Raw genomic sequence first — 27,581 nt, forward strand, 5'->3', positions numbered from 1 at the left:
GGTTGGTATCCCAGCAACCGACGGTCCCGACGCGCTGGAGCCCGAGTCCGAACCCGAGCTGGAACCCAACGGTTTTCATCCACTGGCGGAGCGGGGGCGAGAGCGAAAGGTCTCCACCAGCTCGTGTACGGACCTTCTGATTGTGGTGTTGTTGACTTTTCCTTTTAAATGCCGTGCCGGTCCCCCCCCCCCCCCCCCCGAGCCTCCCTTTTTATTTTAATGTCTGATTTTCCTCCCCAATGGATGGCGCCCAGACAACCGCCAAACTGCTGGGGTTTCTGAATCCCTGGGCTCGATTCAGCCAAATGGGAACAAAGTCCCGGAGCGAGCGCGTAGCGTACCGCTCGCAGCGCCGAGAAACACATGGCTGGACAATGCCACTTGTGTTGAACCTCGGCCCCGCTCGCCGGAACTCCCCATTGTAGCGAGAGATGGCGTCCCGATCGCCGAGGCCCACCGAAGCGATCCCCGACCACCCTCCCAGTCTGAACGCATTATGGGGGGGAAGGGGGTCCGTTTCCCCCAACCCCCATTCCGCCCCAACACCCACACAGGGCACCCCCAACCTGATTGCGCACGCGCAAAAAATGCCTGCTTACCACCTTGGCACTGCCCATACCAGCTCGTAATGCCACCTGGTGAGATGATTACGGTGAATAGCGGGAGAGATGGCAAACCAGAATTGCGCCAGGGTGCCAAACTGTTTGCGATGCAAACAACCGGCTCCAATAGGTGAAATCAGGATCGCGCCGTAGTGTGGCGAGAAGCCAATTATCACCACTTAACCCTATTTCCAGACAATGCACAGGAACCCCCCTCTTATCCAACGGCCTCACAAACAAGTGGTCACGCTGGCGCCGATTAATACTCTTTTTGAAAAACGTGAACCTGGTGGATGGGCTGCTGTGGGAGCCGAGAAGGTGAGCGGACACCTTAACTCATAGGCAATGAGCCTGGGGCACTGGGCATGCTGCCCTTGTGCTTGGTTGGGGTGACAGGGATATGGGGGGGGCAGCCCCAGTTGGGGGTGGGCCGTTATGGAGGGCTAGGGTATTGGGGCTTGGGGAGCCCTGCAGGGCAGTGGGGTGGGGGTGCAGATGTGCGAGGGTCCGCCATGCCAACTCCTGTTTTGTGTGTTCCCTTACCAGGGGCAACCCTAGCCGTTGCCTGTCTGCCCCATCAACCAGTCATAACTCCCACTGATCGCGGAGGCCTCTGTCCATGTGGCTGAAGGCTATTGCTAATAGTCATTATTATGTTATATTATTATTACACATCCCAAGGTGATCCCTGTGGGTGGTCGAGCCATGTAAATGTGGGGCTCATTGCCTAGCATTCCAATCACACCTTGATGCATGGACACTGTGTGTGAACACTGCATAAGGAAGTACCATAGATGCAACGGCCAACCTCTGAACACCCAGGAGATGGGCCCCAGCCCCGGGCACATGTCCGCGGCCGGGTGTCGGGCAGGGGTGGGCAGGTCTGGGGGGTGGGGCATGGGATTGGTGGTTGGTCCGCATCGCAGAACATTTAATAGATCTCGCGAGGCATTCTGAGTGTTGCAATTCTTGCGAGGGGCCTCTTGTGAGATTTAACGGCCTTGTCGCGTCACCGAGTTGGGCGCAACTAGGCTATTAGACCACGTCTAATATTTGCTTCTTGAGAAACACAGATTAACTGCTTCAAACTCAATTAGCTGTTAAGATATCCTTTTTGTGTTGGAAGCCTAAATGAAGGATCTAACCACATAGTGCCAATCAACATCACAGTTGAAGAGTATTGGAAGAATCGGAAGTGGGAAAATATTTTTCTTGTGGTTTCAAACTCATCAACGCATGAGACACCTATTCACAGGAATAGTGCACTTCCTGTTGTACAAACAGGTGTCAATACCATGCAATGCCGTTTCAGGTACAATATAATTAAATGCTGAGTAAAGCTTCATTGAACTTGGTCAAACAAAGTAAGTAATTTCTAGCCTCAAAAGAACATTCCTAATATTGTCTGTGTGAAACCTTTCCACACTAGCCATTTTGTGGACTGTCTGAATGAGATGGCTAATTTAACACATATATACACATAACCACAAAGAACTGAATTGAAAACTTCCAAGGTCAATTCATGTGAGGTTCATATGGCCAGTAGACAAACTTTCATTCTGTCTGTTTATGCTGGATTCCATCTTAATGCCAGAGAAGAAAGTCTTAGACATAAGACATAGGAGGAGAATTAGGCTCCTCGGCCCATCGAGTCTGCTCCGCCATTCAATCATGGCTGATATTTTTCTCATCCCCATCCTCCTGCCTTTTCCCCATAATCTCTGATCCCCTTCTTAATCAAGGACCTATCGAGCTCTGTCTTAAAGACACTCAGTGATTTGGCCTCCACAGCCTTCTGTGGCAAAGAGTTCCACAGATTTACCACCTTCTGGCTGAAGAAATTCCTCCTCATCTTTGTTTTAAAGGATCTTCCCTCTAGTCTGAGATTGTGTCCTCTGGTTCTCATTTTTCCTACAAGTGGAAACATCCTCTCCACGTCTACTCTACCCAGGCCTCGCAGTATCCTGTAAGTTTCAATAAGATCCCCCCTCATTCTTCTAAACTCTAATGAGTACAGACCCAGAGTCCTCAACTGTTCCTCATACAACAAGCTCCTCATTCCAGGGATCATTTTTGTGAACCTCCTCTGGACCCTTTCCCAAGGCCAGCACATCCTTCCTTACATATGGGGCCCAAAACTGCTCACAATACTCCAAATGGGGTCTGACCAGAGCCTATACAGCCTCAAAGGTACATCCCTGCTCTTGTACTCTAGCCATCTCGACATGAATACTAACATTGCATTTGCTTTCCTAACTGCCGACTGAACCTGCACATTAACCTTACGAGAATCGTGAACAAGGACTCAAGTCCCTTTGTGCTTCTGATTTTCTCAGCATTTTCATGTAGAAAATTGTCTTTGCCTCCATTCCTCCTTCCGAAGTGCATAACCTCAGTTTTCCATATTGTATTCCATATGCCACTTCATTGCCCTCTCCCACCCTATCCAAATCCTTCTTCAGCCTCCCTGCTTCCTCAATACTACCTGTCCCTCCACTGATCTTTGTATCATATGCAAACTTAGCAACAGTGTCTTCAGTTCCTTCTTCCAGATCATTAATTAATTAATTGTAAATGTAATTAATTAATTCTTTGGCTCATTTTTGAAAATATAAGAAATAGGAAGAGGAATAGACCACAAGAACCCCTTGAACCTGATCTGCTATTCAATACAAGCATGGATGATCCACTTTTCTACCTATCGCTTGACTCCCTGCGAGAAGCCGAATATTGCAGAGTAGTGGGACTATTTTAAGAGTTCGGGATTTCTGCAATTTTGAGATGGGGTAAAATGAGTCAGGTTTGAAATGGTGAAGATGAGCTCTGAATTCAACAGAGTGGATAAAAATGTAGGATTTGACTCTTGGATAGAACAAGAGAAGAAGGATCAGCAAATTCTCTGGGAAGACGACTAAGATGGTTTTGATTATATTTCTAGAGTATTGAAAAACTGTGAGGCCGTGGATATTAAGCAGAATGCTGAGCTACAGTCATAAATATTTGGACGTTCCAACTCCTTCGGAACATAATTGGATTGAAGGTGATGAAGACCAATATTATCTGAAGGATCCAGATCTGAGGCTCGACAATTTGCCCCAACCATTCAGGATGATTGATAAATTAATTGGATGTATTATTGACGGTGCCTGGGAAAGCATTGAAAGAAGGGAAGCAGAAAGAGAAGCCGAAAAATTAAAGATAAAACCACCTACTCGTGAATCATCAGAGGAAATTCAGGTGGGCGAGTGTACTATTATCCAGCAAATGTTATTCAATTCTGCATCTTTTGGGCATATTTGCCGTCGCCAATTGGCTAGGTGATGTCTCTAGATATATCAAGTAACTCATGCAAACGTGCGAAGATCATACATTCTTTAATTGACTCGTAGAATCGGTGAATGTTACAGCACATAAAAAACATTCTTTCATCAAGTTTACTCTCATTTTTTTCTACACATGTGTCACCTAACCCTGCTCCTATTTGCTACCCCTATTTGACCTTTAATATTTGACTTTTTAACGTTTTTTTAAATATACTGGCTCTGGCTTGAGTGTGGTGCCATGAGCACAAGCACTCACACGTGCCTCACCTGAATGTCTGTTTATCATGTGTGAGGTTCTTCCTATACCCCTTGACACCTTTAGAGGTCTATCTATTTCCTTCTTAAATATATTCAGTGACATGGCCTCCACAGCTTTCTGTGGTAGAGAATTCTACAGGTTCACCACCCTCTAAGTGAAGATGCTTCTCCTCACCTCAGTCCGAAATAGCCTACCCTGTATCCTGAGACTGTGACCTCGTGTTCTAAACTCCCCAGCCAGAGGAAACAATATTCCTGTATCCAGTCTGTCCAACCCTGTCAGAACTTTATATGTTTCAATGAGATTCCCTCTCACTCTCCTAAACTGCAGTGAATAAAGGCCTAGTCGACTCAAGCTCTCCTCATTCGACACTCCTGCCATTCCAGGAATCAGTCTGGTGAACGTTTGCTGCATTTCACCATGGCAAGTCAATCCTTTCTTAGATAGGGAGACCAAAACTGCACACAGTACACCAGGTGTGGTCTCATTAATGCCCTGTACAGCTGCAGTAAGACATCCTTACTCCTGTACTCAATTCCTCTTGCAAATAAGGCCAAAATATCATTTGACTGCTTGCCTTACCTGCATGCTTGCTTTCAGTGACTTGTGAACAAGGACACCCAGGTGGATTCAATTTGTCCAAATCACCTTAAAGCCTCTCAACATTCTCCTCACCAGTCACATTCCACCAAGTTTTGTGTCCTCAGAAAACTTGGAAATATTACATTTGGTTCCCTCATCCAAATTATTGCTTTATATTGTGAATATCTGGGACCCAAGCACTGATTCCTGGGGATCCCACTAATCACCCACTGACACTTCAAAAAAGACCCATTTATTCCTACACTCTGTTTCCTACCTGCGAATCAATGGACCTAGATTCGATCCCTGCCCCGGTCACTGTCCATTTGCAAATTCTCCCCATGTCTGCGTGGGTCTTTCCCCGCCCCCCAACAACCCAAAAAGATGTGCAGGGTAGGTGAATTGGTCATGCTAAATTGCCCCTTAATTGGAAAAAAAAAGGATTGGATACTCTAAATTTATATTAAAAAATACAGAACTAATGTTGTTTAATTGCTCTTCCATTTCCTTGATCTCTATTATAAATTCTCCTGTTTCGATTGTAGGGATCCACATTTGTCTTCACTAACCTTTTTTCTTTTTAGGTCAATTTCTTGGTCCTCCTTTGCTGAATTCTTGAGTGTTTCCAATCAAGCATGCTACTTTTTCTGTCAACTTTACATGACCCCTCTTTGGATCAAATACTATCCTTAATTTATTTTGTTTCAATTCATCAATGTGAAGAAATGTCATTGCTGGAAAGTAGGGAAGATTTTACTTTACACTGTAATTTTGAATCTTGCTGCTGATTTATGCCAATTAAACTTGCCTGTAATGAAAATATCTTTGGCCAGAAAGGTATTCATTGCTGGCTTTGATTATCTGATTTCTATCTCCTTTACATTTTGAACAGCTTCCTGGCAATTTAAACTGTTTTGCAAATTCTGTGGATGCAAATTCTATATTTGTTGGCCTGTCTGAAGGTGTAGGAGTTCTGAACATGGAGGATCATACTGTTAAATCTGTTTGGAACATGGAAGGTATTGAGATTGCTGCCCTTCAAGTCAGACACGTTGGAGGCCAGCTTTATCTACTCGCTGCTCTGGATGACATGGGTATTTACTTAAAGATATTTATTGTTTAAAAGTTTATTCTCCTAAATTTCTCCCATCTTGGCAAATTTCCAATTTCTTCGGGTACTCTGTTTCCTTTGTCATTCTTAATGTACAAGTTTACTCTAAAGTTTATATCAGCAGGCTATCTACTTATGGCTTTTTCAAAGCTCCACTAAGGCTGTTCATAAGGTGAGAGTCCAGTTTGAGGTAAAAGCATGTCTAAGTGGTAACCCCTGCATCTTGTTACTAATGCAGGATGAGACAGGGAACCTCCCCTTCTCATGAGGAGGAGTGCATCAGTCCGGCACTCTTGGAATGGAAAATTACATTACTAGTCACATCAGATTACTCCTCTTGAATTATCATGTCATTCACAAGTGGATTACATTGCATACTTATGCATTATGGAGTAACCCCAGTGTTGCACTCTAAACCAAGTAACAAAGTCTGTTGAGGTCTGATGGCTCCAGAGGCCTCACCAGGCCAGCCCAAACTCGTATATTCCAACCTGCTGTTTGCTAGCCCTGCCCTCCATCCCGATAAAGTGATTCGAGTAGATGGAAGGGCCTCACTTAAAGGTCCCCAGTTCACTTCTAAAATAGCAATTACAAAGAGAAACATGGAACCATCCAGGAAGAATTATTTTTTAAATTTGTTCATGCGATATGAGCAAACCCAGCATGTGTTGCCAATACGGTGGGCTGCTCACTTGAAGTGAACGTGGCACCCACAGTGCTGTTAGGGAGGGAGTCCCAGTGATAGTGATCAGGATGGAATATTTTGAATGAAAATCTATTTTTATAACATAACTTTTTTCTCCTGCCAGATACAGCTGACCTGCTGTATATTACCAGTGTTTTTTGTTTTCATTGCAGAATTACAGCATTCAATTTTTCTTTGCACACATGTATTTGTAATGTATTACTATAGTGCTTCACATCCACTATACAAATCCTTTTCTCTTCAAGCATGGGTTCATATGTATTTTCTCTCTTTTTGTCTTTTAGGTGTTGCACGTCTTATTTTTTCTTATGGGGACGCCTTTGCTTTGATAAAAGTTTTCAATGCATTTGTAAGTCATCCTCTATCAATGTGAATTATGGAATTGTAATGAACAATACATTTTTAATGAAACACAGAGGTCAGGAAAGTCTCACATTTGGCACTGTTATGTAATCCAACTGAGGCCGTACATGTTTTGCCTCAACAACCTTGTAGTTCATGTGCCTGTGACCAATTGTAATATCCTTCCCTACTGTGATTAAAAACAAGAAATCACAGTGCACCTTTAGAACTGTTCCCATGGGAAGGTGTCAAAACCTTCAGGCGAAGAGTGCAGGGAGAATGAAGATTGATGGAATAAATGAGGAAAATAATTTCATTCCAATAGCTGGTGTTCTGTGGCCAAGAGTTGATTTTGAGTGATGTTTTTGCTCAAATGGACATGATTCACGACTGTAAACATTCCGCAAACCATATGTCATATGGTGTGTTAGTTTGGATTACCACGTGTGGAAAACTATGAGGGAAAAAGAACCACAGTTTTGTGATGCCCTGAGGAGACTGTGTTGGTGACAGGGTAGCTAGGTCACATTGGTGTGGTGGAATAGAGAATGCTTTACTCTGGGATCTATATCAACTTTATTTATCCGGTGGAAGCCAGGCAGATGGGTAGTTAAATTCAGGCAGGTTCCTTTGCCCCCTTTAACCTTTTTAACCTGTAACATTTTTCAAGAATATGAGATGCTCATCTAAAACAGGCAGAACCTTTATGAACTTTTGCAAATTGGGATCCTGTCACGTCAAGAAAACCTAAACTGCATTCTAATATGGGTCTGGGCAGGAGAGTGACAATGGCTTTCTTGCTGGGTAGCTTCCAAGTCATGTTGCCAAGTACCCCAGATTGTCCCAGAGCTGAAGATTAATTTTGCGGGCAATTATTCCGAGCAACCGAGAGAAAAGCCAGAGGGCATTTTCTCCTCTTGTTTTACTCCAACCAAACTGATAACCAGCACCAAGGCTTCAAGTGGCCATGATCCAATCTGGTCCTTGTACCTGGATGCTCAAACCAGTAAACCCATGCACTGCAGGCGATTATTGATAATGCAGTCGCCATTATTGACCAATAACCACACAAATTGATGTGTCAGGTAACAAGTGGTGGGAGCATTGTGTCAAGGTGCTTGGAGGCAGGAACATCTGGGATGGAAGTTTCCAGAATATTGTCCAACCAGAGTTGACAACCTTACCTCCGAAGCTTCTGGACTCCTCCGTGCCCCAGTAAAGAAAGGATACGCTCCCTTGGTTTAATAATAATAGCTTCTTATTCCTCAGTGTTAAGTTACCAATCCTTCAAAGGCATAAAACGTTCAGCAAGTGAAAACCATAATATCCATTTGATTGAAGATTTGAGTCTAACAGTTGATTAAACAGTCTTTTTGTAATGAATTCTGCATCTCTTGCTTTCAAGTTGGTTGTTGTTTAAATGTTTTAATGCACCAAAAATAATATCAAACAAACCTCAAAATGGTAAATCTTTCTGCTGTTTTCATGAAACAAAATAGATTTTTATCTTTTTTTTAGGATAATGTAAGTGAAAAAATCACTTGTAGTAAATTTGAATTATCTGAAGGTGGAGATTTTGCTGGTCTAACTCTTGAAGGTAAAACATTCTCTAAATTCTTGAATGTTCCAAAGTGCTCATATATTACTTTGTCTAATTATTCAGTGCATTACTCTTTGGGTTTCATGCTTAACAATAATGAAGACACTTCAACATAATTTGCTAATTTGCTGCATTTTAGTTATCCTCAGAGACATAACATGCTGCAAGTTCATTCTTTTTGTAGTTTGTACTTTAGGAGAAACAAGGGAATAATTCTAAACCTAGTAGCTTGGGGATTTAGGAGAAACATTGAAACATAGAAAATAGGAGCAGGAAGAGGCCATTCAGCTCCGCCATTTATTATGATCATAGCTGATCATCATACTCAATAGCCTAATCCCGTCTCCCCACCCGCCCCTCCCTATCCTTTGATACCCTTCGCCTCAAATGCTATATCCAACTGATTCTTGAGAGCACACAACGTTTTGGCCTCAACTACTGTGCTGTGATAGCAAATTCCAGAGGTTGATCTCTCTGGTTGAAGAGATCTCTCCTCATCTCTGTCCTAAACGATCTGCCCTGTATCCTCAGACTGAATCCTTGGTCTGGGCAGCCCCACCATCTGAAACATCCTTCTTACATCTACCCTGTCTAGTCCTGTTAGAATTTTATAGATTTCTATGAGATTTCCCCCGACCTCCCTGCCCCCACTCCCCCAATTCTTCTGATATCCAGCAAATACAATCCTAACTGATTTGATCTCTTCTCATATGTCAGTCCTATCAAGCCAGGAATCAGTCTGGTAAACCTTCTCTGCACTCCCTCGAGAGCAAAAACACCCTTCCTCAGATAATGAGACCAAAACTCCACATACTATTCCAGGTGTGAGGACTCTAGGTCTGTACTCGTTGGAGTTTAGAAGGATGGGGGGGGGATCTTATTGAAACTTATACAGGATACAGCGAGGCCTGGATAGAGTGGATGTGGAATGGATGTTTCCACTTGTAGGAGAAACTAGAACCAGAGGACACCATCTCAAACTAAAGGGATGATCCTTTAAAACAGAGATGAGAAGGAATTTCTTCAGCCAGAGGGTGATGAATCTGTGGCACTCTTTGCACAGAAGGCTGTGGAGGCCAAATCATTGAGTGTCTTTAAGACAGAGATAGATAGGTTCTTAATTAATAAGGGGATCTGGGGTTATGGGGAGAAGGCAGGAAAGTGGGGATGAGAAAATATCAGCCATGATTGAATGGCGGAGCAGACTCGATGGGCTGAGTGGCCTAATTCTGCTCCTATGTCTTATGGTCTATGGTGTGGCATCTCTGAGGCCCTGTAAAATTGCAGTACGACACCCCTGCTCCTGTTCTCAAATCCTCTTGCTATGAAGGCCAATATACCTTCTTTGCTGCCTGCTGCACCTGAATGCTTACCTTCATTGACTGGTGTACGAGGACACCCAGGTCTTGTTGCACATTCCGCTCTCCTAACTTTCCCAATCCTCTGCCTTACCACTGATCTTTGCCACATTTTGGGCTGGATTCTCCTTCCTGAGTCATAGACAGAGCTAAGTGAATCCACAACAAACACATCAGGTTTAAGCTCTGTAGTCCTGCCACATCCAGCCGTGAATGATGGTGGCCAATTAAACAACTCACTGGAGGAGGAAGCTCCACAAATATCCCCATCCTCAATGATGGAGGAGCCCAGCACATGTGCAAAAGACGAGGCTCAGGCATTTGCAACAATCTTCAGCCAGAAGTGCCAAGTGGATGATCCATTTTGGTCTCCTCCGGAGATCTCCAGCATCAGATGTTAGTCTTCAGCCAATATTATTCACTCCATCTGATATCAAGAAATGGCTGGAGGCACTGGATGCTTCAAAGCAATGGGCTCTGACAATGTCCCGGCAATATTACTGAAGACTTGTGCTCCAGAACCTTCCACACTCCTAGCCAAGCTATTCCAGTACAGCTACAACATTGGCATCTACCCGGCAATGTGGAAAATTGCCCAGGTGCCTGTACACAAAAAACAGGGCAAATCCAACCCGGCCAAATACCACCCGATCAGTCTACTCTCCATCATCAGCAAAGTGATGGAAGGAGTCATTAACAGTGCTATTAAGCGGCATTTACTCAGCAATAACCTGCTTGCGGATGCTCAGTTTGGGTTTTGCCAGTGTCACTCAGCTCCTAATCTCATTAAAGCCTTCGTTCAAACATGGAAGAAGAGCTGAATGCCAGAGATGAGATGAGAATGACTGCCCTTGACATCAAGGCAGCATTTGACCGAGTATGGCATCAAGGAGCCCCAGCAAAACTGGAGTCGATAGGAATCAGGAGGACACCTCACCACTGGTTGGAGTCATACCTGGCACAAAGGAAGATGGTGGTGGTGGTTGGAGGTCAATCATCTCAATTCCCAGGACATCACTGCAGGAGTTCCTCAGGAGGTGTCCTGCCCAACCATCTTCAGCTGCTTCATCAATGACCTCGCTTCCAACATAAAAGTCAGAAGTGGGGATGTTTACAGATGACTGCACAATGTTCAGTAACATTCGTGACTCCTCAGATAATGAAGCAGTCCATGTCCAAATGCAGCAAGACCTGGACAATATCCAGACTTGGGCTGACAAGTGGCAAGTTACATTCGTGCCACACAAGTGCCAGGCAATGACCACCTCCTACAAGAGAGGATATAACCACTGCCCCTTGACGTTCAATGGCATTACCATCGCTGAATACCCCACAATCAACATCCTGGGGGTTACCGTTGATCAGAAACTGAACTGGGCCTAGCCACGTTAATAATGTGGCTACCAGGGCAGGTCAAAGGCGAGGAATCCTACCGTGAGTAACTCACCTCCTGACCCTCAAAGCCTGTCCACAAGGCACAAGTCAGGACTACAATGAGATACTCTCCACTTGCCTGGATGAGTGCAGCTCCAACAACACTCAAGAAGCTTGACACCATCCAGGACAGAACAGCCCGCTTGATTGCTTCCCCCTTCCACAAACACTCAAACCCTCCACCACCGATGAACAGTGGCAGCCGTGTGTACCATCTACAAGATGCACTGCAGTAACTCACCAAGGTTCCTTAGACAATACCTTCCAAACCCACAACCTCTATCATCTAGGACAAGAGCAGCAGAGACCTGGAACCCCACCACCTGGAGGTTCCCCTCTGTTATGGGCCAGGGCTTAGAAACTCCCAAGTGTACTATGAAGTTCACCTGACCTATAACCTTTATGTTGAATTTAGCTTGGTTGAGCACAGGAGCCTTCACTTCAGGTGTGATTCATCAGACTTCCTATGTGCTTTCATCAAAAAAATGTTTTATTATAAGAATGTAGTTAACATATACAAAACACAGCAAGAATTTGTTATCAATTGCAAACGTAAAAAAAACACAACAACTACAGTAATCGACAGACATAACTCTTAATGAATCCCCCATCGTAGCTGTTCCAATTAAATACAAAATCTAATAAACCAAAACCCCTTTCAAACGCGTAGCCCAGCACACTGCAATCTCATTTGAATGGATCTGGTCCTTTCCGTGAGATTCAGATCCAGTTCCAACCAGCAGATTCAAAACTCCTTCCAGAAAGCAACTCTATCTTTAAAGTTACCAAGGCAGTTTGCCACACCTAATGTGCTTTCAGTTCCCAGGAACAGCTTCAAAATGAAAACAGGGAAACACTGTTTTCTTCTTCTGCAGTCCAAAGCAAAAAACCAAAACTGAAACCCAAAATCCTAAACCCCTCTCACCTGATAGCCACAGCCCAGCACCACCTACAAATGACATCACTGAAATTGTGCTACAAGTCATGTGGTAAGACCAAACCTTTCTTAGAGGGACAATCACATGACACCTCCAAGTCACTCACCACCCTGACTTGGAAATATATTGCCACTCCTTCACTGTGGCTGGGCAACATAATGGAACACCTTCCCGAACAGCACAGTGGGTGCACCTACCGCTCAATGCAGTCCGATCGATTCCCTCTGGTGGTGGAGCTGGGGATGGTGGGGATGACGACACCGGAGCGGTGAACGCTGGCTGAACCATAGCCCACCACAACATTTACCCACCCCGTCCATGCCCCCTCTGCAGCCAGCTTTGACCAGCCCACCCCTCACACCCTTCTGACAGAGCACTGAGGCAGGTTGTAACTTTGTGCACAGGTGTTTAATGTGAAAACATATTTCCAACTTTGTGCCCTAGCCCCTATGTTAAATTGTGCCCAACACCTGTTCCAACTTAACTGGTGTCTACCTTTCTGTCCTATGGGCCCTAATGCTACGCCGAGGTGGATCCTCAGACGGTACATCAGTAGTGGATGTGGCCTACGGTGATTCCTGCCTTGTGACCTGGGTCCCCTTTGCCGGCCATATTCTGGGACAAACGGGCCTGGATGGGCCCGCCTGCAGCTCGGGTGTCCCAGGTGGCGTGGTGCCGTCCTATTCTGCCTACTGCCCATGTTATGCGCCAGGGACAGGAGGGCTGGTGGGGGTGGGGGGGGGGGGGGGGGGGGTGGGGGGACTCCGAGATGCTACAGTGCACCAGCACCTCCCTGCAGGAGTCACCGGCACGGGCCCCATCACCTCCTCCCTCACGGTACCCAATAACCGCCAGGCTATTCCACGGGACAGAGGTGCAAGCGGCGTTAACCCGAAGCTCCCCCCGCCACCTGGCTTTGCCAGTCCTGGCAGCCTGCTGCCGTCTCGACCAGGATCTGCATGCTCGCGGTCATCGAGCACAGGGAGTGGACCACTTCCGTCTACTCCACATCACACTGCAACTGTGCCACCACCTTCTGGGTCTGTGCCACATCAGCCAGTGACTCTGCCATCTCCCTCTGGGACTGGGCCACCTGCCTCTGCGTCTGTTCATGTTGGCTAGCGCATGGGCAATGCCGCCGATGCTCTGAGCCATTGCTTGCTGTGACTGGGCCATGCTCAGGATCGCTGCTGCAATGTACAGATGGCCCTGGCACATGGCTGCCTGTGATAGGGCAGCCCCGTCCTGGACCTTGGCCACCACCTACACAATGTGTCCCAGGCCTTGGGCATGTTGATCCATGGCCTGGGTGGCACACATGGCTGGCATCACCTCCTGCTCCTGCACCCGGTTGGACTTCTCCAACTGTATCTGCAGGTGTTGGATACTCGCCTAAAACCCCTCATGTAGTCCCTGGGCCTGAGACTGAATCTCCACTATCGATGGAACCATCTGTTCTGGAAGTCGGAAACATGTCGGAAACAGGCAGCTAGTCCCTGAGCCGGCCCTCCATCTGATCATCTGCCCCCTCGGGAGTTCCTACCTCCACCTGCTGCACTAGAGCATGTGTATGGTCCACACCATTTGGTGCCCCAACTAACATGCCCAACCGAGGTGAGTGTTTCTGGGATGGTGGAGGGTGTTGGAGACTGCTGTGACGGGAAATCTATGTCATCCCCGGACTCGAGCTCCTCGGTATCCTGAGATATGGGCTGAGGGATCCTGTCGGTGTCGGTGTAATCCTCGTTGCTGCCGGAACCTGAGGTTCTGGCCGTGGCTGTGGTCAGGGGGCGGGGGACACCATTAGGACCCGCCACATCGCCAGAAACTCCTGCAAGACACATGATTGCATTGTGAGGGAGGGGCATGTGTTTGTGAGGGGATGTAAGAGTGGTGTTGGTGGTGCAGTGGGGATTGGGATGGGTGTGGTGTGAGGGTGGGTGTGTGGGTGGTCGTGTGAGGGGTGATACACGGACCATGGGGAATCGCACCTTTCTCGCCTGATGCTCATCTCCATCCCAGCGACTGCCCTTTCATCAGGCCCGTCGACCACATCCAGTACCCTCTGCTCTGCTGCGGTGAGGGGGGATGCCGCAGTCCAGCCATCTCCCTCTAGTTTTCTTGCACTCCTGGCAGTTATGAGCTGCCTTCTCCTGGGGCAGGGGGGGAGAAATAGAAAACGCATAGTGTTAGACAGTCCGACGCATGCAGCCCAGGGGTTGGGTGGTTGGTGGTTTCAGTGGCCAGGGTCCTGGCTGCTCTGAAGAGGTTGTGCAGTATAATAGTCTTATCATAGTCTTATCATAGAAGTTACAGTGCAGAAGAAGGCCATTCGGCCCATCGAGTCTGCACCGGCTCTTGGAAAGAGCACACTACCCAAGGTCAACACCTCCCCCTATCCCAATAACCCAGCAACCCCACCCAACAATAAGGGCAATTTTGGACACTAAAGGCAATTTATCACGGCCAATCCACCTAACCTGCACATCTTTGTGACTGTATATTCCGGGACTGCTGGCCAGTCCGGATGGTGTTGCCCATGGCGCTGACCACCCCCGCCACCTGCATCCAGGCCCGGCGAACAGCGGCAGCTGGCAGCCTCCTTCCCACCCGGGCTACAGGGTCACCCACCTCTCCTCCACGGCGTGTAGCTGGGTCTCTAGGTCCGCGTCAGTGTTTTGCTCCCATCTTCTTGGACGAGGTGGTGTGTGTGGAGAGTGAAGTGTGTATATGCAGCCCCAGCTTGTCAGCCTCCCAAGTGCCAATCACGGACCAGGCGAATCCCACACCCTTTCTCATTGGAATTGATTGTGTTCCACGTGGACCCGGTGTTAGCCCCTTATCTGTGTTTGAATCAGTCCCTGTGTGGCACTACTTTTGCTGTCGTAGAACTCCGCGAATTCTGCTGCTTCGCCAACACAGTCTCAGGAACGGAGAATCCTGTCGAGGATTTTTTACTCTTGAGATTATTGATTGAACCTGCCTCCTTTTTAATAAATCATCATATCAATTATCATCATTATTCATTCCGACCTGCCTTACACAAAGGACCATTCTTGTTGCTCTTTTCTGCATCTAATCCTCCTACCCTGTCATAAACAATTTACCGAAATTCCATTTTGCAAATTTCCATCATAATCTTGAAATCATCACTTAGCTCATCATAAAATCATTTTCCAAATGAGGCAAGGAAAATTTCATTAACTGCTCTTTATAACGTAAATTCTTTATTGTATTCTATGACTTCTCAAAATCAATAGCATTTCACCTATGAGCATACTGCATTTCACATGAAATTTTACCTGCATGTCAACAGTTCAGAAAATGTTATTTTTTAAATAAACTCTGAACTTAAGACTTGCTTATTGAATTTTGATGTGACGAATGATGCAAATCCCCAATAAATCCAGGTCAGTCAGCCTGTCATCGGCAACATTGAAACCATTGTTCTTAACATTATTGCTGTCATAGAACATATTGAAAATCCTGAAGATATTATTCTGCAAAATGTGTTTTCTTTTCCATACTTTCTCATCAATTGTGCCATGAAATGAGATGGTAATTCTGACCAGTGCAGCATATGCTCAGAGCACTGGGGATGGATAATTATAAAAATAACTAGACTGAGACAGGCTCCAATCATTCAGCCTGAACCTTTGTACAGCTTTTACATCTTGATTTCCAGTGAGTGATTGTATTACTGATTCTAGGATTGGATTGTCACCATTAACCCATCAATTGCATGCTTACAAAATGTGATTAGATTAGATTCACTGCAAGCATGTGGTTGTAGGGTTGCTCACTGGTGAACAGCAATCCCTGCTTTCAAAACTGGCTCTCTGGTTTCTGAGCAGGCTGTCTGACAATTAAAAAAATGCGGAAGTTCTTTTCCTGAAGTAGAAGTTGCATTTATCTAGCATCTCTTCCATTTCTGAGTGAATTCTAAGAGGGAAAGTCGAGGAAGCGTTTGGTAGGATTCAGGTGAGCGAGAATCGAGGACAGAGGCAAGAAGATAGATTTCAAGAAAGGTTTGAAGGAAGGGAGAGAGGTAGGAAGAAAGGCAAAGGAGAGGAATCAAACTCCAAAGAATAGAGGCAAAATGATTGATCTTTGAGGGAGGAGCTCAGCAACGCCAACTTTAATCATGATTACACCCTCTTCCAGTTCCCCTTACCATTTTGCTTAGCCACTATGTCTTGGTTTACAGTCCACATTTTTGACTTACCAGATCGATAGAGGATACTAATCAAAAGATGAATGCATATGTAGCTGATTGGGAGAAGGGATGGATAGAATGATGCATGTCACACCATGTCTGATAAAGTAGAAATAAGGTGGATGCAGTTGCAATAGGGATGGAGTTGTGTTAGGGTCATGCCTCATATGATGAGCTTATACCTAAACATAATTTAATGTTGGCGATGGAAGTCTAACCGTAACTTTTACTTAAAAAAAAAAAAATCCTGGCGGAACAGAGTCACAGGATCACTGATTGGTTTTAACAAGAAGAAAAATATATTTATTAAACATGACAAAACGGATTATAATGCAATACTCCTTTACTCCGCGCTTATCGTAACAATTACACACCGGTTTTAGGATTAACATGGATTACAAATCTTAAAATAAATGGTCTCATTAACACACACAGCCCCTTTAAAGCACACAGGGTGACAGTGGTCAAAAACACACACTCTGCTCTGAACCCAAGTTAATTAATGTCTGTGGATTTCTCCTCAGAATCAATCCCCCAGATGATGATCACGTGAGAGTTTCCAAACTCTACTGCCAAGAACACGCTTTAAAATCTTCTCTCATAATAATGCTTTCCCTTAGCAGTTTGCATTCTAAAATCCACTCTAGGTTTTTCAAATTACACTTTCAAACAAAGTTTCCACTCTACTTTTAACAGCGGATCCAGTCCAAGATTTCAAACTAATCCTATTAGGAGTTCTTGGTCTTGACTGTTGTGCAAACTGCTCACAATTACTTTAACTCTCGATTTCCAGACTGTATTGAATTAGCATCAGACGTTTCATCTACCTCTGAAGTCTGCTATCCTACTTTAAATCTATATACTACGATTGTCTCTTTAACTCAGAGCACTTAATTTACTCTTCCTTGAATTCTTCTGAACAGTACCTTGGTTTCTGTTCACTTAACCCCAATCGTGTTAAACACTCTTTCTGTCCCTATTCCCTGGTTATCTGGACTGTAACTTGTGCTTCAGGAAACCTACCACTGCAGCTCCCATCCTAACCAGTCTTTCTCCTGGCAGAGTTGAGAGATGTCAACTTCCTGAGACCCTGCCTCCAACTGCGATCAAAATTAGCTAAACTAAATCTTAAAAGCTTTTCTACCCTACAAGGCCCCACATATCTCTACTGGCCTATTTATTTATTCTTCACGCCGTAGCCTTCTCCAAGCACAACAGAAACACAGTTGGAACTTAACCAAATCCCACACATACAGACACCTATGTCCAGCATAAATCTAACCCTTCCAGGCTCAGAAACATTAAACTAAACACATGTAAAACGATACCTTATTTCTAATGTTTACCAATAAGAATATAGATTCCCTTTAAACTACCTTTTGTTTTCCTAACAATTGGGAGCCTGTAAGCAAACCTGATAAGGCTTGCTTCTCAGACTTCCTCTATGGTGAGTCCCTATTCCCCAGTGGCAGTAGGATGAGATCCTTAAGTGGATATTAATTGCTGACTTAAGGGTCTCAATTTGCAGCAGGGCAGGATGATTGTACAGGATCATTCCCACCTTATATTCAGTCGGGCCAGAAGCAGGAAGATGGTTCGATGGCCACCAGCCACCAAACTCGCCACTGAGGACAGCATTAAATTTAATCTTAAATGTGTCATCCAGGAATGTAAAAGATGCATTAACAGTTTCCTTGACTCGGGCTTCATAGAGAGTCGAGTAGGTAGTGTAAAATTCAACTTCAGTGGGGCCGATAGCAGATCAATTTTCAACTTATTGATCTCAATGGAAAGGAATATCAAGCACAACAGGCAGCACAGTGTTGCAGTGGTTAGCACTGCTGCCTCACAGCGCCGAGGTCCCAGGTTTGATCCTGGCTCTGGGTCATTGTGTGGAGTTTGCACATTCTCCCTGTGTTTGCATGAGTTTCTCCCCCACAACCCAAAGATGTGCAGGGTAGTGAAGGATTTTAACCATTCGGTTACCAGCAGCATTTTGCGATTACTGGAACTCAGTAGAAATTTAAGTTTAAACTTCTGAGGTGCAAATAAGAATTGTTTTATTTGTCTTACAATTGAAAGTCATTTTAAAGTCCAGCCATCATATGGCTCACAAAAAGACAATTTGTAGACAATTGAACTTTCAAACAATCACAGATAAAATTTATTTGCTTAGGCAAACAGCTCAACAATAAATTTTAAAGTCAAAGTCTAAAAAAGAGAGAGAGAGAGAGAGATAATCTTCAGCTTCAAACCAACATACCAATTAACCACCCTAAAAAATGGCAGAACAAAACTCTTCAGTTATACTGTTTCATATCTGTCTTAAGCCATCTAATCACACCCCAATATAATCCTAATTGGTTTGGGTTAGACTCAAACACATCTGATTTGATGGCAAGCCGTCCATCTTTAATATGTAACATTACTTCTAATTGTTTCGTTTCTGCATACTTGTCTATGTTAAAGAATGCGATATTGTGCTTTATCAAGGCCAGCAGAAACTGTTTTTCTGATGACTTGGCTATTGTAACAATGGAGACTTCATGTTATCTTGTCATGCAATGCTGGACAATGACTAGAATGTAAATCAAACTGTCTGTTTTAATCTAGTAAAGTGAATTATGCTTCTATGAAATTGTTATGTTTTGAGAATGTTGGAATCAAATATATTTGATTCGATGTTCTAACTGTCCATTTATTAAAAACAAACCAGCAATAGTCTAGAATGTTTCAGCCTGTATAAGTTATGGAATATGATTCAGGCTGTTATCACTAATGGCTCAAAATGAGAACAATAGAGCCTTTAAGTTACTGGGCTCTTGTCACCTCGTTGCCATGGATTCAGCCCTTGTCCTTGGAGAAATGTACTGAAAAGTGTTTGTCTTATCAGACTTCTGTGTTATTTTAAAACTATATGCCTAAAAGTTGTGTTGGAGAAAATGATTAAATGAATTTGCAAAATATGTGTTTTTAATCCTTAATTTAAAACTGGGGCTTAATATTAACGCTTAAACAGCTATCTTTTACCTATATTAGGTGTATTAGAAATACCTGGCTTCTACAGGTCGGTGGATTGGCCAAGCTAAATTGCCCTTTAATTGGAAAAAAATGAATTGGATACTCTGAATTTAAAAAAAAAGAAACATCAAGCATGGTGTATAGCGCGAGGTGGATCTATACATAGATCTGTTACCGCTTGTACAAAATTTGATTTAATCCCCGACTGAATGCAAAGAATGGAAATAAAATATGAAATACTTCTGCACCTTTAACACCCACTCTCTGCAGTAAGCTCTCAGAGATCAGGTATTGCATAGGTGAAATGCATCAAGATGTGAAAACAGTCAGGGGAAGGAGAGGATCAGCAGTCATTTGTATTATTTGTTCGAAGGATAATGTGGGCTGACATAAATTGCAATATATAAAACTCAAATTATAGACACCACACAACTCAGTGGGGAAAATGTGTTCTGTATTATAAATGTGATTTTGCAAAACACCACTGAATTGAAAGTAGTTAATTTTTTTCTATTTATACATTTAATCTCAGTATTTTGATTAATACGAAGGGTGAGAACCGAAGGAATAAAATAACTTCCCAGTTTTGGCATGTCAGCATCAAGTGCTCACACCTCAGGCTGCATGCCTTAGAATAGAATCGTAGAATTTCTGCAGTGCAAAGGAGGCCATTCGACCTATTGAGTCTACACCACCCCTCTTGATGGAGCACCCTATCCAAGCCCGTTTCCCCATCCCCCGTCCCGCTCTTCTCCCCACCTAACCTGTGCATCTTTGGACACTTAAGGGGCAATTTTGCATTGCCAATCCAGGCAACCTGCACATCCCTGGACTGTGGGAGGAAACCGGAGCACTCGGAAAGTGCAAACTCCACACAGTCACCCAAAGCTGGAATTGAACCCAGGCCCCTGGCGACGTGACGCAGCAGTGCTAAGCTCTGTGCCACCATGCCACCCCTTGCCATCTTGTCCTGTCTACCTTTTCAAGGGAATGAAGATAATTTTCCTGATCTCTTGCCCAACATTTTATTCTTATCAACACCACCAAATGCAGAGTGGAAAGGGATGGGGATCTTCGCATGAGGCAGCTTTCGTGATATTCAAGGTGCAGCATTGGCATCATTGTGCCATTATTCTGTTGATGTTCCAGCAATTAGCAGTGCAAATGTAGCATGATGTCAACAATGAGCAGATGAATCTAATGTTAATAGCTATGAAACTCACCACTGCTGCAAATTCTGGCTTAGTAACTGCGCTTCAGAAAGTATCTAATTTTAGATTGTGGATGGATACTGCTCATTACAAGTCTATTTGGCCCATTGTATCTGTACAGAGATGTTGTTGAGGGATGTGGTAGCATGTCAAGCAATGTTTCCTTTACTCCACTTCCAATAATGAATTCACTTTTTTTGTATAGATAATAAGATTGTAGTTCAAGTTTATTTGAATGGAAATAGCATTTATTGGTAAGTGTTGCTTTGTTGATCTGTGCGATTACCAGTTTTTGGAACAGCTAGCTTATTGATAACTTCCTGTTTTACAGATCATATTGGAAAGTTCTGTATACAAAACAAGAATCATAATAAGAACATAAGAACTAGGAGCAGGAGTAGGCCATCTGCACTTCGAGCCTGCTCCGACATTCAATGATATTATGGCTGATCTTTTGTGGACTCAGCTCCACTTTCCTGCCCGAACACCATAACCCTTTATTCCTTTATTCTTCAAAAAACTATCTATCTTTATCTTGAAAACATTTAATGAAGGAGCCTCAACTGCTTCGCTGGGCAGGGAATTCCATAGATTCACAACCCTTTGGATGAAGAAGTTCCTCCTAAACTCAGTCCTAAATCTAATTCCCCTTATTTTGATGCTAAGCCCCCAAGTTCTGCTTTCACCTGCCATTGGAAACAACCTCCCGCATCTATCCTATCTATTTCTTTCATAATTTTATATGTTTCTATAAGATTCCCCCACATCCTTCTAAATTCCAACAAGTACAGTCCCAGTCTACTCAACCTCACCTCGTAATACAACTCCCTCAACTCTGGGATTAACCTAGTGAATCTCATTTACATACCCTCCAGTGCAGTATGTCCTTTCACAGGTAAGGAGACCAAAACTGAACACAATGCTGCAGGTGTGGCCTCACTAACATCTTATACAGTTGTAGCATAACCTCCCTAGTCTTAAACTCCATTCCTCTAGCAATGAAGGACAAAACTCCATTTGCCTTCTTAAACACCTGTTGCACCTGCAGGTGTTATGAATATCACACAATTTGTTCCCCCCAAAAAGTACTTCATTCATGAAATTTGTAAAAGTTCATTACAAAATATTTCAAACTGAAGGTTACAGAAAGTGCAATAAAATCCAACTTTTCTCCAAAAAACCTGTTCCACTCTAGCGTCACAATACAATTTTTATTATGTGCAACAATTACATAAAATGTACTTCCCTTTCATTTTTCCTGCAAGGTTACAGGGATATCATTTACTGTTACGATGCAGGAAAATTCCCTTTGAGTAGTGCCGTGGAATCATTTATATCCACAAAAGCAGGCAAACAGCACCTGGCTTTTACACCTCAATACATGTTATTCTCTTTTGTACCATCCTGGTTGGCTGTGTTTTACGTGAATGTCCACTTACTAGACAGCAGAAGACATTCTGATGCTTCACAACTGTTGTATTGTGATACTAGGGTTCAGTACAAAGTGCTTGTTTCCACTCTTCCCTCTCCTTTCCCTGTCCAGAAGCAAACCCTCCCCTGGGCGAAAACCCAGCTTCTTAAACACAAGCTTCAATGAGCATCACTTGTTCTCAATTCATTCTGATGCAAAACATGATTTATTCTTAAAGCAACCTGTATTTCCAACAGAGATTGTCAAGTTTTTACTGCTTTGCTGGTTTATGTCTCAGTTGAAATTTGTGATTTCGCTTTCAGGTAAAGGCGAGAGCTGGTTGGAGGTGCATCGATTGCCAAAAGACAATTGGGTACAAGAGCTGGAACAGTTTGAAAAGCAAATGACACAACTGGAGCAATCTGGAGTATGTGAGGAGATGACAGACATGCCATTGTTTTACCTTTTAGGCTGCTCACCAATGAAAGCCGCATGTAGATGCAAAACAAGTTCTGGAAATATATGACATGTTCATCAGCATTTGAAAAGAATAGGAACTCTTAACATTTCAGCTTCAAGCCCTTTATCTGAAGAAGTCAAAGTTAACCTTTTTATTCCCTCTTCAGACTGGCTGAGCAATTCCAGAAGTTTGAGTTATTTTTCCCTCCTCGCTTGAAGGCACTGACTCTTGCTGGCTTATATGAACAATAGAACATTACATCGCAGTACAGGCCCTTCGGCCCTCGATGTGGCACTGACCTGTGAAACCAATCTAAAGCCCAAATACACTATTCTATTATCATCCATATGTTTATCCAATGACCATTTAAATGCCCTTAATGTTGGTGAGTCCACTACTGGTGCAGGCAGGGCATTCCACGCCCTTACTACTCTCGGAGTAAAGAACCTACCTCTGACATCTGTCCTATATCTATCTCCCCTCAATTTAAAGCTATGTCCCCTCATGCTCACCATCACCACCCAAGGAAAAAGGCTCTCACTGTCCACCCTATCTAAACCTCTGATCATCTTGTATGCCTCTATTAAGTCGCCTCTTAACCATCTTCTCTCTAACGAAAACAGCCTCAAGTCCCTCAGCCTTTCCTCATAAGATCTACCCTCCATACCAGACAACATCCTGGTAAATCTCTGCACCCTTTCCAAATCTTCCACATCCTTCCTATAATGCGGCGACCAGAACTGCACGCAATACTCCAAATGCGGCCGCACCAGAGTTTTGTCAGCTCCAACATGACCTCATGGCTCCGAAACTCAATCCCTCTACCAATAAAAGCTAACACACTGTACGCCTTCTTAACAACCCTATCAACCTGGGTGGCAACTTTCAGGGATCTATGTACATGGACACCAAGATCTCTCTGCTCATCCACACTAGCAAGAATCTTACAATTTGCCCAGTACTCTGTATTCCTGTTACTCCTTCCAAAATGAATCACATCACACTTTTCTGCATTAAACTCCATTTGCCACTGCTCAGCCCAGCTCTGCAGTTTATCTATGTCCCTCTGTAACCTGCAACATCCTTCCGCACTGTCCACAACTCCACCGACTTCAGTGTCATCCGCAAATTTACTCACCCATCCTACGCCCTTCTCCAGGTCACTTATAAAAATAAGAAACAGCAGTGGCCCCAAAACAGATCCTTGTGGTACACCACTAGTAACTGAACTCCAGGCTGAACATTTGCGATCAACCACCACCCTCTGTCTTCTTACAGCTAGAGAATTTCTGATCCAAACCGCTCAATCACCCTCAATCCCATGCCACCATATTTTCTGCAATAGCCTACCATGGGGAACCTTATCAAACGCTTTACTGAAATCCATATACACCACATCAACTGCCTTGCCCTCATCCACCTGTTTAGTCACCTTCTCAAAGAACTCAATAAGGTTGTTAGGCCCAACCTACCCTTCACAAAACCGTGTTGACTATCCCTAATCAAATTATTCCTGTCTAGATGATTATAAATCTTATCTCTTATAATCCTTTCCAAGACTTTGCCCACAACAGAAGTAAGGCTCACTTATAGTTCCGTGGGAGCTAGTAAACCTAGGTTTAGAAAAATGGGATAGGCAAGGACTTATTTGGCGAGTTTGTAAACATTGAGGATTCAAATAAGTATTGTGGGAAGGTACAAAATGCAGTCTTGATGGTTCACTGGATGTAGGGTGCAAAGGCAATCACGGTTGACCATGGTACCAAGATTACAAAGCACTGTGGAATTAGGCACAGGATTGTGTTATCTATTCAGGTGGCTTCAGGTAAGAATAAGTGGGTAGAAAAGATTGCCACAAAACTAATATTTTGCCTTCCAACTGATAATTCTGCATAGTGTGAATTAAGTGCAGGAAAAACTTTCTCAAAATAAAAAGCATAAATATTGGAGATCTGAAATAAAACAATAGTGCTAAAAGTACACAGCAGGCCATTCAACATTTCTGAAAAAGGACAGGTTAGTTTTTCAGTGCACAAGGAGGCTATTCGGCCCATCAAGTCAGCACCGACCCTATGAAAGAGCACCCTACCTAGACTTACTACCCTGCCCTATCCTTCAAACCCCATAACCCCACCTAACCAGCACATCTTTGAGTTGTAGCAGGAAACCGGAGCTCCCGGGGGAAACGCACGCAGATACGAGGGGAACATAGAACATAGAACATAGAACAGTACAGCACAGAACAGGCCCTTCGGCCCTCGATGCTGTGCCGAGCAATGATCACCCTACTTAAACCCACGTAACCCGTATACCCGTAACCCAACAATCCCCCCCATTAACCTTACACTACGGGCAATTTAGCATGGCCAATCCACCTAACCTGCACATCTTTGGACTGTGGGAGGAAACCGGAGCACCCGGAGGAAACCCACGCACACACGGGGAGGACGTGCAAACTCCACACAGACAGTAAGACTGGAATTGAACCCGGGTCCCTGACTATGTGAGGCAACACTGCCAACCACTGTGCCACCTTTCAACTGAGACCTTTAATTGGAATGGAATTCTGATAGTGAGAGAGTTATCTGTGCAATTTTAATGGACGGGATTCTCCAGCCTCCCTGCCACATGTTTCTCAGTGGCGCGCCGTTCGCTGCCGGCAGAATTCTCTGGTTCTGCCACTGTCAATGGGAGTTCGCATTGTAGCGATTCCACACCTCCGGACAACCAGTGGGAGGGGTTCGCTGCCGAAGGAACCAGAATAGCCCGCTGGTGCGAACGGCTGGAGAATTATGGCTAATGAGTTTGTAAAGCGGTCAATTAATTACCGTACAAGGTGATGTGAATGTTAAGATTATGTGCCCCTGATGTAAGGGTTTTACTAACAGACAAATCTAAGAGAACAATATATTTTTTCAATTTTTGACTCCCACTCTGCCGATTAATGTAGAACAATGGTGGCTGCCTATCAGCTGAAATCACTGTGACACAGGAATAATAGTAACTAGCCAAGTAATTATGCACAGGCATTAATACGACAATTCTGAGAATTTCAGAATGAGGGAAGGTCAATTAGATTTGATAATAGTCAATCACATATATAACCTTTTTAGAATTTCAAGCAGAGTTCGCTATCAAAAACCTTGACATTGCACCACAGGATACTAACGTACATAAGCTTAACGTGTTATCTGAAAATATGCTGCTACTTAAAGCTGTAAATCATCAGGTTAGCCTGTTCCTGCCCCATTGACCTTATTTTTTATTGTCTTGACTCCCTGACCAACTCCTGTATCACCATTAAACCTCACCCCCTTCCCGTGGCACCTTCCTTTGCAAACACAGGAGGTGTACCACTTGCCCCATTTATCTCCTCCTTCCTCACTGTCCAAAGCCCAAAATAATCCTTCCAGGAGAAACAGTGATTTACTTGCGCTTCTTTCAATTTAGTCTGCTGTACTTGGTGCTCACAATGCCACCTCCTCTACAAGGACTTTGCTGTCAAGACCAAAATGCCGACTGGGTGACCGCTCAATCGCAAGCAAGATCCCGATTTCCAGCCACTTGCCATTTCAATCCACCACTGGAGACCAAGTGTGATTACCATGCCAGGGGCTCGGAAGCCATTGGAGCTCCTGGCTGGTCGGGGGAATGATAGGGCATATGCCAGTCAAAGGGTGAGGCCATAAAGGATGCGGACTATTAACAGGAGGGGGTTGGGAGGCCATTTGGTGACCCCATAGTGGGGTGTCACTCACCTGAGGGGGGCTGATGCTGTCTCGAAGGAGCAACTCTTTGCTGGTGAGAAGGAGGTGCGGCCTGAAGGGAGACCCTTTGAGGGGGGCGTTGATGCTGGTGAGAATGGTGGTGTTGGGAGAGGCACTGAAGCTCAGTTACCTGAGATGTTTGGGGGGGGGGGGGGGGGGGGGGAGAAATGTTGCACTGTCACTTTGGGATCGGGGATGACCTTTAATCTCTGTGAAGCTGTCTTCAGTTCCCACACATTACTTCTTTGGTGCGTTTCAGCCTGGCTCCAAATAAATGACTCAATGTGGGTGAATTGCGAAAGGAGATACACTGGTTTTCCCGCCCGAAATGGCACGTTGTCATTTTTAGGAGAAGTCCACTCTTTGTTTTTCTACTACTATCATTACCACTCCCTTTGCCTTTGGCCCCATGACATCTTTGTCATTTAATCTCCTCTGTCCTCTAACCGATCCATGACCTCTTTTGCTCCACCTGCCCCATCCCGCTTTTCAACAGCATAAAACACATCACATTCCTGCCTCTCTTCAGTTCCAACGGAGAGTCATATTGTACTCGAACCATTAACTCTGGGCGCGATTCTCCGCCCCCCACACCGGGTGGGGGAATAGGGGGAGGGCCTCCCAACATTTTTCACGCCCTCCCGCCCGACCCACGCCATGAATCGCCGTTTTTTATGGCGAGCGGCGATTCTCCGAGGCTGATGGGCCGAGCGGCCGGGCCTTCACGCCTCTTTCAGCACGGCAGCAAACACACCTGCTCGCTGCCGTCGTGAAACGGGCGCCAGATGCCCATTTGGGGCATCTGGGGGCCCGATTGGCAGGCAGTACCACGGCCGTGTGAAGCGGGCATAGGCCCGCGATCGGTGGGCACCGATCGTGGGCCGTGCGTCCGTAACGGACGCACTCTTTTCCCTCTGCCGCCCCGCAAGATCAAGCCGCCATGTCTTGCCGGGCGGCTGAGGGAAAAGGCGGCAACTGCGCATGTGCGGGTTGGCGTTGTCCAACCTGCGCATGCGCGGCTGACGTCATCGGCCGCGTCAGCCGGCGTGACGCTTGACACGCGGCCTTGACGACCGTCGTCAAGGCTGCGCCGCCATGACGCACGGGGCCGCGCTCCTAGTCCCGCCTGGGGGGGAGAATCGGCCCCGGAAATGGGTGTGAAGGCTGCCGTGGGTCACGGCCTGTCCCACGGCAGCCTTTACGATTCTCTGCATTTGTGGAGAATCTCGCCCTCTGTTAC

General features: G+C 44.9%; 1 protein-coding gene across 3 annotated transcripts in view; it reads left to right on the plus strand.

Annotated features, from left to right (window-relative positions):
* The first annotated feature begins 24 nt into the window (after positions 1-24).
* The window catches only part of wdr93 (WD repeat domain 93), a 60,247-nt gene continuing 32,690 nt past the window's right edge, over positions 25-27,581 (plus strand). Inside the window, exons 1-6 of one of the 3 annotated variants that reach the window (XM_038814636.1) lie at positions 25-125; positions 3,543-3,839; positions 5,659-5,860; positions 6,868-6,932; positions 8,444-8,522; positions 22,438-22,541. In XM_038814636.1, coding sequence (XP_038670564.1) covers positions 3,579-3,839; positions 5,659-5,860; positions 6,868-6,932; positions 8,444-8,522; positions 22,438-22,541 — 711 coding nt within the window. In that variant the 5' untranslated portion in view covers positions 25-125; positions 3,543-3,578. Of the gene's footprint in view, positions 126-177; positions 921-3,540; positions 3,840-5,658; positions 5,861-6,867; positions 6,933-8,443; positions 8,523-22,437; positions 22,542-27,581 lie in introns of those variants that run through there. The other 2 variants (XM_038814635.1, XM_038814634.1) reach the window with 2 other exon arrangements.

The sequence above is a fragment of the Scyliorhinus canicula genome, chromosome 12 (assembly GCF_902713615.1).
Source record: "Scyliorhinus canicula chromosome 12, sScyCan1.1, whole genome shotgun sequence".
Lineage (NCBI taxonomy): Eukaryota > Metazoa > Chordata > Chondrichthyes > Carcharhiniformes > Scyliorhinidae > Scyliorhinus > Scyliorhinus canicula.